Source organism: Oryctolagus cuniculus, chromosome 9 (assembly GCF_964237555.1).
Source record: "Oryctolagus cuniculus chromosome 9, mOryCun1.1, whole genome shotgun sequence".
Taxonomy (NCBI): domain Eukaryota; kingdom Metazoa; phylum Chordata; class Mammalia; order Lagomorpha; family Leporidae; genus Oryctolagus; species Oryctolagus cuniculus.
Window position 1 is genome coordinate 17,918,319 of NC_091440.1, and position 14,651 is coordinate 17,932,969.

Here is a 14,651-nt window from a genome sequence, read left to right on the forward strand (position 1 = left end):
TCAAAAATGAAAAAATGTGGGCACACGTGCATAACAAATTGAGAGGAATATAAATGTATGATATAAAATCTGAACTAAAAATATGGTTGATGTAGAAACACTGCCTAAAGGATATAATATTTAAAAATGCATGCAGGAGGGGGAAAATGCACTCGCCTGACATAAGAGAAACTGCACAGGCCATTCCTAATCCCTAATTCCTCTGAAGAACAATTGGTACCATCAAGAAAAGAAAGGCTCTTAGATAGAGAAAGCAAAATCCTTATCAGAACAGATGCCCAGCATTTGGGAAACCATTTGGACATGGGGAGAAAAAAATAATCTTTTTTTCCCATGATGTGGCAGCAGAGAATCGATCAAAAAGCATGAGACAGAGGAGTCCAGCAGGGGGCTAAAAGATGAGGAAGATTTTCGCCTTCAGAGGCATGGGAGGGAAAACAGGCTAGTCACCGACAAGCAGAAGAAAGATGTGTATGCTTTCTCTGTATTAATGTTAGTAATGGCTCTAAAATACTTATCATCCCATTCAATAGCTCACCGGGCTTCAGACCATTTTCCACTCCTTTGGATGTAGGGAAGTCCTGCATGCCTGTGCCACATTCCACTCACAAATTCTCTAAACTGTCCAACTTGATTCCATCGCATCAGCAAGCATTGTGTCCTTATGCTATGCTTGGTGCCCAAATGCAAAATAAAAAATATGCAGAACAGCTCTGTTCATTTCGTCTTGGCTGCACTATAAAAGGAGAGGGTAGAATGAATTGCTTTCTAATAGAACTCTGTTCTACTCTCAGATATTTAGCTCTGTGATATACAGCTTCCTCTTTTACTGGATTTCAGAACATTCCCTGTGATAGTCCTTGGTTTTATGGCTTTTGTTGGCAACAGAATTTCTCCATATATGCCATGAGACATCTCCTGGATTCTGCTATTCAGTTTCCGACAAAGATTTTCCCTTTGGCAAATAAGGCAATGTTTAATTACTGTTGGGCCTATGATCTCGGATCTTATTGGTTTATATAATTAGCTCTCTGATCACCTGGAACAACATCTCAGGGATTCTTCTGGAAATCTTCTTGAAGCCCCATGTTTTTTTACGAAAAAGCAGCTTGGCTGCATGATTATTGCCTCTGGATTTACACAGAAATATAGGTGCATGAATATGTCTCTTTGTCACAGTTTTCTCAAAGGATTTGAGACAGGCTGGAGAAATACATAAATTTGCAAAAGGATAAAATGAGAATCCCAAGCTTCAGGAACAAAAAGTAAGGAAAATAGCAAGCTGGATACTGCACCAGTCAGTTACTAGAAGTGGGGCTGCAGATTTGGTTGTAAGCTTCATAACTGGACAAGGCAAAGAAAGAAACACTACTCTGTTATTCACAAAGACAAAACGTTCAGGACAAGCTGACTGCTATGAGGAAGTGAAGCTTCTATGGAGACAGAGCCTGAGAAGAATCCCTTCACTGTAAGGTGTAACAGATAACTTAGAAGTTGCACATGGCACTTTCCCTGTTACATGCCTCGATGTCGGCTGATGACTTTATACCCAAAGGTAATTCGGTTAATGGGAGATTAGGAGGAACCCAACTCTTATTCTCTGTTCCAATCAGGCTCCTCTCTCAGAATGAGGATTCCTAATTTTATTCTGACCTGCTTATGGCTTCCACTTAGGGTAGCAATATTCAAACAACTCTTTTAAATTAGAAGCATTTAAATTTCAAACAGCAACTCCTTGGGATTTCAGTGAGATAATGAGATAACATAAATCACACTTAGCACAGTTCAGGAATAGAGCAAGCATTAAGGAAATATAAGTTTTCATCAGTTTCTCATTTTGAGACACTGTGATGACTTCCCCAGAGAAGGTAATAACTTTGTCTATGCAGCATAGTGAAAAGAATTTGTGTCAGGACAACACAGCTCCGTCATAGGTCTCACTAACTAAGGTCTCACAAGCCTCTGTGTCTTCTGTACAACTGAAATAATAGCTAACAAGTAACCAGAAACATTACATACCACTCCCTAGCCTGGAACATAGCAAGGATGTAATTCATTAGGCTGCTTTCTTACTCTTGACATCATGGGATCAAGCAATTCATAGGAACTACAAAGGACCGCGGTCAAGTGACACTGAGTGAATCACACTGTATATGTAAGCAGCAGCCCTATCCTTCCAAATTCAAAGTAAATCTCATCATCATTTTGAACATTTTTAATTATCCCTTAGCAACTCTACCTTGGTCAAATAGTCCATGCTCTTTAACCTTTTCTCACCTACCCAGCAGTGATGGGATCATTCCCCGGCCCATTTTGTTTCTTCTGCTCCCTCTCTCTTATTTTAATTTGAGAAGAAGAGAGCATGAGAAAGAGAAAGAGAGAGAGACAATGAGTGCATGTGAAAGAGCTCCCATCCACTGGTTCACTCTCCAAATGTTTGCAAAAGTCAGGAGCCAGGAACTTAATTCAGGTTTCCCACATGGGTGGCAGGAAATCAACTACCTGGGCCGTCACTGGTGCTTTTCAGGATCCACATTAGCAGGAAGTTGGCATCAGGAGATGGAGGTGGGAATTGAACCCAGGCATTGCAGTGGGATATGGGCATCCTATCTGGTGTCTTGACCACTAGACCACTACTACTCCTCTCTGCTCTCTTTCATTGGGTAGGACCTCCAGACTTGGGATTTCCATGAGATAAAGGGTGACCTGTTTTATTAAGAATGAATATGCGTTTGAAGAGGACAGCACTGATGGATAAACAAATATGTTTAAAGTGCTTACTATGTGGCAGACACTGTATTTCTGCAAGGCTGCTTGGTTGCAAGCTCATTTAAACCTCTCCTTTAAACCTTTAAGCCTCTTCTATGCCCGGGTCAGTACAGGAAAGCTCTGGGGCCCTGCTGCTCTAGTAGAAGGTCAGTAAACTCAAGTTCCTTACTTGGGCAAGCAAGCTGGTGGTTTATGATCACTGTAACGTTTGGAAGCAGCTGGGTGAACTCTTGAGACCTCATCTGCACTTGAGTCTAATGGTCTTGGATCTTTCTGGAGAGTTAACAAAGTCTATGAATCTTCACAGAAAAAAAAAGCCATGCATACAAGGACATTCAAGGACTCACCCTGAAGTCCGTCTTAGACCTCCCAGAGTTAGGAATCTGTTTGAGTGGCATGCCCCAGGGTCTAGCCGTGGGCCTTAACTTGGTTATTTTCATCAATGAACCAGATTTTAAAGACAATGACAACAGCCAACCAAATGTGTGGTGAAGACAAGGCAGGAACAAGTGAAGTCACATTGTTTGGCAATTATGACAACTTTAATACAGGCAAAAGTAAACTCTTGCATTTGTAGACCCTGTTATGAGCTGAACTGTGTTCTCCCCAACTCACATGTTAAAGCCCTAAACCCAGTACCTTGGAATATGACTGTGTGAAGAGGCAGGCCCATTAAAGACATCACTGAGTTAAAAGGAGGCTTTTGGGGCAGGCAATAATGCAGTCTGACTGGTGTGGTAAGAAGAAAACATTTGGTAACATGAGATACCAGGGGTGCACAGAGGAAAGATCATGTGAAGAAGCAGCAAGAGGGTAGCTATCTGCAGGTCAAAGGAAGAGGCCTCAGAAAAAAATCAACTCTGGGGGTGGGCGCTGTGGTGTCGTGGGTAAGGCCGCCACCTGCAATGCCAGCATCTCATATGGGTTCTAGTTGGAGTCCCAGCTGCTCCATTTCTGATCTAGCTCTCTGCTATGGCCTGGGAAGGCAGTGGAGGATGGCCCAAGTACGTGGGCCCCTGCACCCATGTGGGAAACCCGAATAGGCTCCTGGATCCTGGTTTCAGATCAGCACAGCTCCAGCCATTGTGGTCATTTGGGGAATGAACCAGCACGTGGAAGATCTCTCTCCCTCACTCTGCCTCTGCCTCTCTGTAACTCTACCTTTCAAGTAAATAACTTTTTTTTTAAATCAACTCTGCCCACACCTTGATCTTGAACTTCTAGCCTCAAAATTGTGAGAAAATAAAGTTGTTTTGTTGAAGTCATCCAGTTAGTGGTATTTTGTTATGGTAGTCCAAGCAAACTAATTCAGATCCCAAAGGGCAACTCCATAGGAATAGAAGAGGGAATGAGGCTAGGAGAAGTATCTGACATTGAAGTAGCTCTGTGAAAGTCATATGTTAAAAAGAGATTTAAAGTTTATTTTAAATGAGTTCAGTTGATTTATTTTTTCCAATTTCTTTTATTTATATAAGATGAACAAATTCCATGTATTTCATATACACAGATTTAGGTGCATAGTGATACTTTCCACCCTACCCTCTTCCTGGCCATGCTCCCACCCTCTCTCCTTCTTCCTTTCTTATTCTTTCTTTTAATTTTTACAATGACATGATTTGTTTATTTTATAAGCTTAGCCCTCCACTAAGTAGAGAATTCAGCAAATAGCAAGAAGAAGAAAAAACTGTTTCTCAACTGTAGAGATAGGGCTGTAAATAATAATAAAATCCCAAAATGTCAATTTTGCTCATATATATTACATTCTTTTATACTCTATTAGTTACCATAGATCAGGGAAAACATGATATTTGTCTTTTGGGAACTAGTTTATTTCATTAAATTGTTTTCAGTTGCATCCATTTGGTTGCAAAAGACAGGATTTCATATTTTATGGCTGAGTAGTATTCCATAGCATATATATATATATATATATATATATATATATATCATATAAACACACCATGTTTACTTTAGTCATTGGTTGATAGACATCTGGGTTGATTTCATATTGTAGCTATTGTGATTTGAACTGCAATAAATATAGGGGTACAAATGACTCTTTCATATTCTTATTTCACATAATTTGCATCAATTTCCCAGGAGTGAGATGGCTGGATTGTATGGTAGATGTATTTTCAGATTTCTGAGGAATCTCCATACTGTCTTCCACAGTGGCTATACTAGTTTATATTCCCATCAACAGTGTATTAAGGTACCTTTCCCCCCATTATCACCAGCATTTATTGTTTTTTGATTTCTGTATGATAGCCATTCTGACTGGGATGAGGTGAAACCTTATTGTGGTTTTGACTTGCATTTCCCAGATGGCTAGTGATAGTGTGAATTTTTGCATGTGTCTGTTGGCCACTTGAATTTCCTCTTTTGAAAAATGCCTATTTGATGTGGCTCTCTTTCTCTCCATCCCCTGATCTCTTTCTCTCTCCTGTCTCCCTCTCTATTTATGTCTCTTGATATCTCTCTCTCTTTCTCTCGATCTCTCTCTTACACTCTCCTCCCTATTTTCCTTCTTCGCCCCTTCCCTCTGGTCTGTCAGGTTCTCCCCAATAAACCTTTTCCCTTAAAAATGCCTGTTCAAGTCCTTTGCCTATTTATTAACTGTTTTTTTGTTTTATTATTGTTGAGATTCTTGAACTCTTTATAAATTCTGAGTATTAATCCTTTGTTAGTTGCATAGTTTGCAAATATTTTCTCCATTTCTGTCAGTTGCCTCTTCACTTTGCTGAGTGTTTCCTTTGCAGTGCAGAAGCTTCTCAGCTTGATCTAGCTCCATTTGTCTTTTTTTTTTTTTTTTTTTTTTTGCTTTGATTGTCTGTGCTACTGGGATCTTTTCCAAGAAATCTTTTCCTATGCCTATGTCTTGCAGAGTTTCCCCAGTATTGTTCTCTAGTAATCTGATAGTATCAGGTTATACATTTAGGTCCTTGATCCATTTTGAGTGGATTTTTGCATAAGGTATAAGGTAGGAGTCTTGCTGCATACTTCTGCAAGTGGAGATCCAATGAATTTTAAAAATGTATTTTGTTTAAAAAGACCTCCCCCTTTGAGAGTCATGTATCTTAGCCCAATGTATGTTCTATAATTGAATACCTGTGACTGGATAGTTTATTAATAAAAGAAGTTTATTTAGCTCACAGTTTTGGAGGAACAAGAATATGGTGGAGCATCCTGGCAAGGACCTTATGGTTGTGGCACAATGTGGTAGAGGAATGGAAAGGACACTAGTCATGTGCAGTGAAAGCCAAACCAAGGTGATCTCACTTTATAACAACCTGGTCTTGCAACACTAATCTGGTTCTATGAGAACTAGAATTTCTGTGAGAAAGTATTAATCTGTCCATGAAGTTGGTTCCCACATGACCTAAATACCTTCCATGAGGTCCCATTCTTAAAGGTCCTACCACCTTCCAGCATTGCCGCACCAGAAACCAAACATCCAGCACATGATCCTCTAGGGCATACATTCAGTCCATCTCCAGAAGATGACATCTTGGACTTGTTTCAGCTAATGAGTGTGATTACATGTGAACAGAAGAGAGTGAGGTGAACCCTGGCCAGGGAGTGGCCCATCACTCCCTTCTTCCTCACTACCTGTGAAGGGTGTCAGGAAAGGAATTAAAGGACACCCCTTTAATTTGAACCTTGGGACGCACACAAGGTAGAGCATGGTGACAATTGGCACAGGGTATATGTTAGCAAAAACATTCCTCCCATGAGCCAATGAGCTCTTGAAATCTTGATTGCAGCTTGAGTTAGACTGAGCAGATGAATACACAATGGATGGGGTGAAGTGACAGCCAAGCAAAACTCAGGCGGTCAGCTCTGCTTTGATCACATTAGGAATATTGTATTAAGCTGCAGGAAACATGTATAGAGGAGTCAAAGAGCAGACTGTACTGGCCAGAAAAGGAGAGACTAAGCTGATGGGGAAACTGTCTCATGGAAAGGAAAATGGGGGAGGGGTTGAGGATGTTTGGTTTAAGAAGGAGAAGAGGGAAAAGCTTATGGGAAATTGAGTAAGCCCATTCAAGGAGGTTTGAAGGCGTTATGAAGGGCTTTTGATGGGAACATTGGTGAAAGAACTTTTTATTAAATATTAATATTTACATTTAAATCATATTTAATATTAAATACTTATTAAAAAGGAAGGATTTCCTAACATTTATAACTGCTCCCAAAAGTTTGTGAGAACCTCCTCACTAGACGTTTTTAGCCAGACCCTGGTGATAATTTGTCAGAAATATTGAGGGCAGTGGTAGAGCCCTGGAGTGGCCAGTGGATTCCACACATTTGCAGCAGTTTAAAAAATCCTACCTGGAACCCCTACATAATAGCATTTAATTTGTATAAATATGGTCATTATAGTAATGAGTCTCTTGATGAACATAAAAAATTGAGTTGGGGCTATTTATACATCAACTATTTATTAAGTATCCTCTGTTTGCCAAGCAGGGTTCCAAGTGTTGGAAAAACACAACGTGGTTGAGATTATCCCCCTTTTGAGACCTATGTTCTAGTAGAGAAGACAGACTTCCAGTCACTAAACTAAAAAGAAGAAAAATTTTTGATAGTGATAGTGCTGTGAAGCAAATGAAATTACGCGACATGATAGAGAGTGGGTGACTTAGTGTAGGTATGTTAAAGTGAGCAGTCAGGAATGGTGTCTTTAGGATCTGAAACCTGAATGACAAGATTCTGAGCAGGAATATCTCAGGCAGAGGGAAGCAGGACAACAGGAAAGGTGGAAATGAATGGAACACATGTGAGTAGTGGAGAGATTGTAGGACTCTGCCCCTCCAGAACAAGAAAGAGGAGGGAGAGTGACAGATCATAAAGCTTCTCTAAGCTAATTCTGAAAGTATCCCCAGTAAAGAATCTTCCAAGACAAGATGTTTCCAACACAGACCAGCATGCAATTCAAATATACATGACTGACTGACAGGTTGTGCCATAGGCCTTCTCCTTACAAGTCTGACAACCCCCAGTAAGACTCTCTCCTCTTTAAGGACATGACTAGTCATGTGCTTGAATGTATGGCAGCATCAAATCACCGTGAAAGATTCCAAATGCTGACTGACTCAACTTCTGTCTTTATTGTTCTTATCTTGATACAGGTTATTCATAGATCTGTGGACCACATTTGGAGTACTGCATAAACAGAACCTTGAATTTTGCTCTAAGTGCCTTGGAAAGCATACCTGGGGAGGCAGGACAAAGGAGAATCAATGATGACTTACAGGAATGTGATGGTGTTCCTTATCAAGGTGGAGCAGACCCATGGAGAACAACTACAATTGAAGGAGAGGGCAAAAGTTCTGCTTTGAACATATTAAATGAGAGATGTCTAGACCTCCCGGGGGAGAGGTCAAGAAGGGACTTAGATATATGGGTCTGGGGCTTGCCACAGAGGTCAGAGCCAGAGTTCTGGTGGAGTCATGACAACCTGAATTTAAAGTTGTAGACCAACCAAGTTATCTAGCAAATGTCATAATGAAAGAAAAGCAAACTCCAGACCTAGATGTGTGACAATTCTGATGTGAGAGCAGACTCCAACATTCTCAGTATCCAGGAATTTTGAATCTAACATTTATGGAGCCTCAAGGCTTCATGAAACATAGAATGAAATCCCCCAAAGTAGTAATCTGTAAATATGTATGAAATGCATAGGTGAGCTCCAAAACACCCTTCCAACTCTGAGATTTTGTGATTCCAACATGATGCGAACTTCATTACTCAGAAGTGTTGGATGTGATCTTGTTGGGAAAAAGGGTATTCTTTGTAGATGTCATTGAATTAAGGATCCTGAGTGGTCCCTAAATCTGATCACAAGTGTCCTCGGAAGAGACAGAACAGAGGAGAGACAGAAAGAGAAGAGAAGAAGGCCAGGTGACCACAGCAGAGATTGGAGGGTTGCAGCCTTAAACCAAGGAAGCCAAGGCTTGCATGCCGCTACCAGAAGCTGCAAGTGGCAAGAAGGATTCTCACTGAAAGACTCCAGAGCGAGTGCAGCCCTATTTGACATGCCAGCCCTGCCAACAACACCTTGACTTCAGACTTCTGACCTCCAGTACCCTGAGAAAATGGATTTCTCTTGTTTTAAGCCATTCAGTTTGTGGTGATTTGTTATAGCATCCCCCAGGAAACTAATGTGCAGGATGTCTTTTATATCTTTTAGTTGATGCTATTGCAGCCTTTGCTCTGGATCCAAGCTTTGTCCTGACCCAGTGCCCCTGATCTCTGGCTACACAGTTGGGTCGCCTAGAGAATTCATAAAGCGTGCTTTTGTCTGGGGCACACACTCAGAGATTCTGCTCCTGTCTGGCACTGGTGTAGAGCCAGAGGTAAGAACTGCCACTTAATTAGTCACAACAATTTGTCAAGGGATGGCACAGAGGTCCTTGAGCTGGGGAATTTGCCAGTCAGTGCTTTTATGAGGAGTTACAGACCCCATAGCACAGAGACAGTTCTGCTCCACCATGTGGGGATGAAGGGATGCTCCAACAGGTGCTTACGACTGCTGATCTGTGCGTTCCCTGTGCTGTTCCCAGAAGCTCCCAGGAGGCACCTCTTTCTCCCCAGCAGTTTGATAAGGTCTCACTGTAATGCAAATCCAGACATTCACTTGTGAGTCCCCACTCCAGATTGTCCTTGTCTCCTGTACAGATAATGACAACTGGGATCTTCCAGTGGCCTGCTAATTTGGGCAAATTCTGAAAATCTGCATCATAGATGTGCTGAATAGGATAAGAGTAAGTTGTTGTTTAGAGGGAAGCAGATTCCTAATTGTGAACAAAGCCCTCCCTTGTACACCAGCTCTAAATAAATGTTTCTTTATGTTTGCAGTTGCGTGACCTCCTGGAGTGGTCTTCCTCGTGCGTCAGCGCGCAGTCAGGAGTGCAATGCCGTTCCCAATGTGCGCTCATCTGTGAGGGGCTTTGACAAAGACTCACTGCATCCATTGACTCCCCGGGAAGTCTGAGGTCACAAGCTTGGCTGGTGCACATGAGCCCAATAAAGAAGATGGTTTTGCCCTCCTGAAACAAAGCCAGAAACTTGATCTCTTCATTGTGCACTTTGGACCATGTGCTAACGATGAGGATTTTTCTAATACTAATCCGCCTAATGACGGCTTCTCCCAGCCCTTACACAAACCCCACAAGGCCCCGTGGCTTGGCAAGCCAGACAGAATAAAGGCAGCACGGCATTTGGCTTTTGAACTGAGTTCAAGGCAATTAAAGTCAAGGGCTAAGGAGGGAAGGAGGGGGTATAGAAATGCCAGCATAATAAGCAGTGTGACTGGAGCACTCTGCAAATTAACTCAATTAGACAAAGCCCGATTTAACGGGGGAAGATGGTGAGAAGCACTGCCCTCATTAAATTTGGCTGTTAGAGGCGCTCCTAATGAAATTAAATTTGTGTTAGTCGTTTGAGTCACATAAAATAGTGTGTACATGTGCCTGTACACACATGCACACGTGAAGGGTTTGTGATTTGGGTAGGTATTTTTTTTAGGGGGAGAGGGATAGAATGCAAAAAACTATATACTAAAAAGAGAAAAAGACAGCGAATGCTCAAGAGCTCAAGAGTGGAAGACTAGGAGAAAGGGAAGACATAAAGAAGGACTGGGAAGGGAGAGCCAGTTATCACCCAGCCATGAGCCTGCTTCAGCTGGGACTCCTGTTCCTGTGCCTGGACTGTGGAATCCTGCCTGGGGCTTGGGCTCAGTTCCCTCGGGTGTGCATGACCTTCGATAGCCTGGTGAACAAGGAATGCTGCCCGCCCCTGGGTGCAGAGCCCTCCAACATCTGTGGTTCTCAGGATGGCCGGGGGCAGTGTGCAGAGGTACAAACTGACACCAGGCCCTGGAGTGGCCCTTATGTCCTGCGAAACCAGGATGACCGTGAGCAGTGGCCAAGGAAGTTCTTCAACCGGACCTGCAAGTGCACAGGTGAGGTGTCTGTGGACAGACCTGGCCCACACTACTGGCTTTGTGGGGAGGGCTCTGGCTGAGAAAGGAGCCCCTTCTAAGGAGGAGAGGAGACTATTGACAGAGGCTATTGGATGAGACTTTGAAAAATGAACCAATTATATTTTAGTGAGAAGCAGTAGTAGGACTGATGATGTCTTGGTTCACATCCTCTGGTACATCCAGTTATGAAAACTAAATAAATATTACCCGGGCCAAGCCCAGTTATATGAACACATGCCAACATACCATTGACTTGTTTATTGGAAAGGGAGGCTAAAGAGCTCACGAGTCAGCTTTGAAAGTCAGAACAAGTCCTTTCAAGATGGATTCGGTGCCCTCTCCTGAAATGGGTCCGTATTTGCGGAGGAGGGGATGGGTGAGGCTTGGTATTTACACACAGGAGTTGGAGGCAGGTGTTCTGCTGTCCTGGCCACAGTGCTTCTCATGATTTGAATGGATCTCAAGCAGGGTACATCTTTCTCATTAAAGCTGTGGCTGGGTTGTAGCTTTGTCAGTGTTGGACAGACGCAGCAAGAAAGAGCTTTCTCAGTGACCTGCAAAGAGAGGGTTGTTACCCAAAAGCAGTGGCTTTGGTTCACTCTTGTCTGGATTTGAACGCGGTGTCACAAAAGGAACTCAGGGTCCTTCCTGTAGGCTCTGGTCTCTCTTATGACCTACTTCTTTGAAATCTCTGTGCATTTCTTCTTTCTTTGGCCCTCCGGGCCTTCCCAGGTCCTCTTCAGTCATTGCTTTCCTCTGGTTTCCAGCAGCCATGACCAGTGATGATTAGCACTCAAAGGCTGGCAGGGCATTCAAAACACAAAAGACTTAATTTGCAATTTCTGCAGTCCTTCTTACTTTTCTATGGGTGCTGAATGTGTCAGACTTTGCTTTCTTTAAATACTTATTTCTGTTCTTGTATGATTCCAGGATGTAGGATAATTGAGCCATGTAAGGGCATGAAGAAGTATTACTAAAAGAATATCCAAAGGGATGTTATATTGATATAGGGATGATGTTGGATTTTTTTAAGTTTAGAAGTCCTGGCTTTAAAATCATTTTGTAATCTTATTTTTAATTCTTTAATGCAAAGGAATTTTTGGGTCCTGGTTTTGTCCTGGGTATTGAGACAATGTTTTCAGTGGCATATTGAATATATATTATCCATCTTTTTCTAAGCTGTGTAAGTACATGCTTCCTTTGACATTGTCTCTTGGGTTTTCATTGTTTTTCAGTCTAATGAGGAACAACTGTTTTCATATTACCTATGTGATTGAAAACCATACTAACATAGTGACTTTTTGGTTCCAAACTCAAAAATATCCCTAGAGCAATTATTTCCATGTCAAACGTTTTAAAATGTTTTAAAATGTTTCAATTTTTCAGAAGTTGGGAATCTCCATTTTATAGAATTCCAGGGCAGACTACTTTATGAAATCATATATAATTATTGACTCTTTTTATCTCAATCCCCTTTATGTTTTTGACTGGCTAACATTATTATTATTATTTTAAAGGATAGGGATGTGAAAAATAGAGAATGACAGAGGAGAGAGGAATACTTACTATTTTCCTTTGCTGAGAGAATTTTTATAAATTCTCCTTAGGAGCGACAGGAACTCGAGGTCACAGTGACCTACTTTCAAAATATAGAAGGGGATTCTCTGTTCTAAGAAGGCAGCTGACCAGAAATAGGGCCTGTCCATACCGTGAGAACATCACATGTCCCAAAGCAAGACTCTGTCATGGTGTATGGTCTCCATTTCCAGTCACGGTGAAGGACATGTATGCTGCTTTGACTCCCACTACCAGGCTGTGGTTCACCTCCTCCCTATAACCAGCTGAGCCTGACTCTGGACAGTAACTCTTGATATCAACTGTCTCTCGTGCGTGTGTGTGTGTGTGTGTGTGTAAGAGAGAGAGAGAGAGAGAGTTTCTAAGGTATTTTAAGACTTACTGAATCTACGAATTTTGTTTGCTATATGTTTTGTTTTCTCCAGTTTTAGTGAGTTTGGCTATACATGTATACTCTTGGTACCATCACCACAGTCAAGGGAATAAACATCACCTCCAAACATTTCCCTGTGTCTCTGTTTTTGTGTTTGCTTGTTATTGTTTATTTGGCAAAATCACAACTTGAGATCTGTTCTCTTAACACATTCTTAAGTGCAGGATACCTTATTGTTAGATACTGGCACAATGTTGTAAGCAGATCTCTGGGACTTACTCATCTTGTGTCATTGTGACTTTAATACCCACTGAACAACTCCCTCCATCCCATGGTAGCTACCATTCCATTGTCAATGTCATATATTTGGATATTATTTTATTTTTGTTTTATTTGAGAGGGAGAGAGAATATCTTCCATCCACTGGTTCACTCCCCGAATATCTACAACAGCCAGGGCTGGGTCAGGCTGAAACCAGCATATAGGAACTCCGCCCAGCTCTCTGTGGAGGGCAGGGATCTGAGTATTTGAACCATCACCTGCTGCCTTCCAGGGTGTGCATGATTAGGAAGCTGGATGGGAATCAGAGGTTGGACTTGATCCCAGGCAATCTGATGTGGAATGTAGGTGTCCCAAGCACTGGATACAGTTGAACACACTGCACAATAACACCCAATCCTTAAAAGCTTAAAAAAGTTTTTTATTTGAAAGGTAGGGAGAGAGGGAGAGAAGGTGAAAGGGAAAGAGGGAGGGATAGAGAGAGAAACACAGATATTTGGTTATTTTAGATATCTTTTAAGAGGAATCCTGCATTATTTGTCCCTCTATAACTGTCTTATTTCAACCAGCACAATGTCTTCCAGTTCTCTTCACGTGGTCACACAAGTTAGAATCATCTGCTTTTTCATTTTATTTTTTATGATTTATTTGTTTATTTGAAAGGCAGAGTTACAGAGAGAGAGAGAAAGAGAGGGAGACAGAGATAAAAACCTTCCATCCATGGTTTACTCCTCTCATGTCTACAGTGGTCAGGGCTGGGCCAGGCTAAAACCGTGAACCAGGAGCTTCATCCAAGTCTCTCACATAGGTGCAGGAGCCCAAGAACTTGGGCCATCTTCTGCTGCTTTCCCAGGTGTATTAGCAGGGAGCTGGGTTGGACGTGGAGCAACCAGGACATGAACCAGCACCTATATGGGATGCCACTGTGGGAGGCAGTGGCTTAACCCACTATGCCACAATGCCAGCCCTAGAATTTTCTTTGTTTTAAAGACTGAATAGTATTCCATTACACTTTCATACTGATTTTGGGTGGATTCACGCTTGTTGAGTAGGTGGTCTAGCTCTTGAAGTTTCAGGGCACCAGACCAAGTCTTAGTGGCCGAGGTGCAAAGTTTCTTCGTGTATGTGGTAATTACCATTCTGTGATGTGCCACACATCCCAACACAAGATGGGAGTTCTCCAGTTTATTCTACCTCCAGAGAGATTTGTTTACTGTCTCAGGGTTGTTTTCTCGTGGTTTGCAAAAACAGTCTTTAGAATTTAAACCAAAGACCTTCTCTTCTGGTAGCTTCATGATTCTTTTCCAAATAGAATCCCTGCACAATCTCAGGTTTCTTAAGGAAGGCCGGTGCCGTGGCTCATAGTCCCGGTTGCTCCTCTTCCAGTCCAACTCTCTGCTGTGGCCCAGGAGGGCAGTGGAGGATGGCTCAAGTGCTTGGGTCCCTGCACCCACATGGGATACCAGGAAGAAGTACCCGGCTCCTGGCTTTGGATTGGTGCAGCGCCAGCTGTAGCGGCCATTAGGGGAGTGAACCAACAGCAAAAGGAAGACCTTTCTCTCTGTCTCTCTCTCACTGTCTATAACTCTCTCTTTCTCACTGTCTAACTCTGCCTGGCAAAAAAAAAAAAAAAAAAAAAAAAAAAAAAATTCTTAAGGAAAAAATGTC

At 42.1% G+C, this 14,651-nt stretch overlaps 1 protein-coding gene across 2 annotated transcripts in view; it reads left to right on the forward strand.

The window, feature by feature from the left end:
• DCT (dopachrome tautomerase) overlaps window positions 1–14,651 on the forward strand; it is a 121,115-nt gene that overhangs the window by 64,105 nt on the left and 42,359 nt on the right. The window contains exons 2-3 of one of the 2 annotated variants that reach the window (XM_051849930.2): window positions 7,902–9,128; window positions 9,631–10,735. In XM_051849930.2, coding sequence (XP_051705890.1) covers window positions 10,441–10,735 — 295 coding nt within the window. In that variant the 5' untranslated portion in view covers window positions 7,902–9,128; window positions 9,631–10,440. 2 annotated transcript variants of the gene reach the window in all.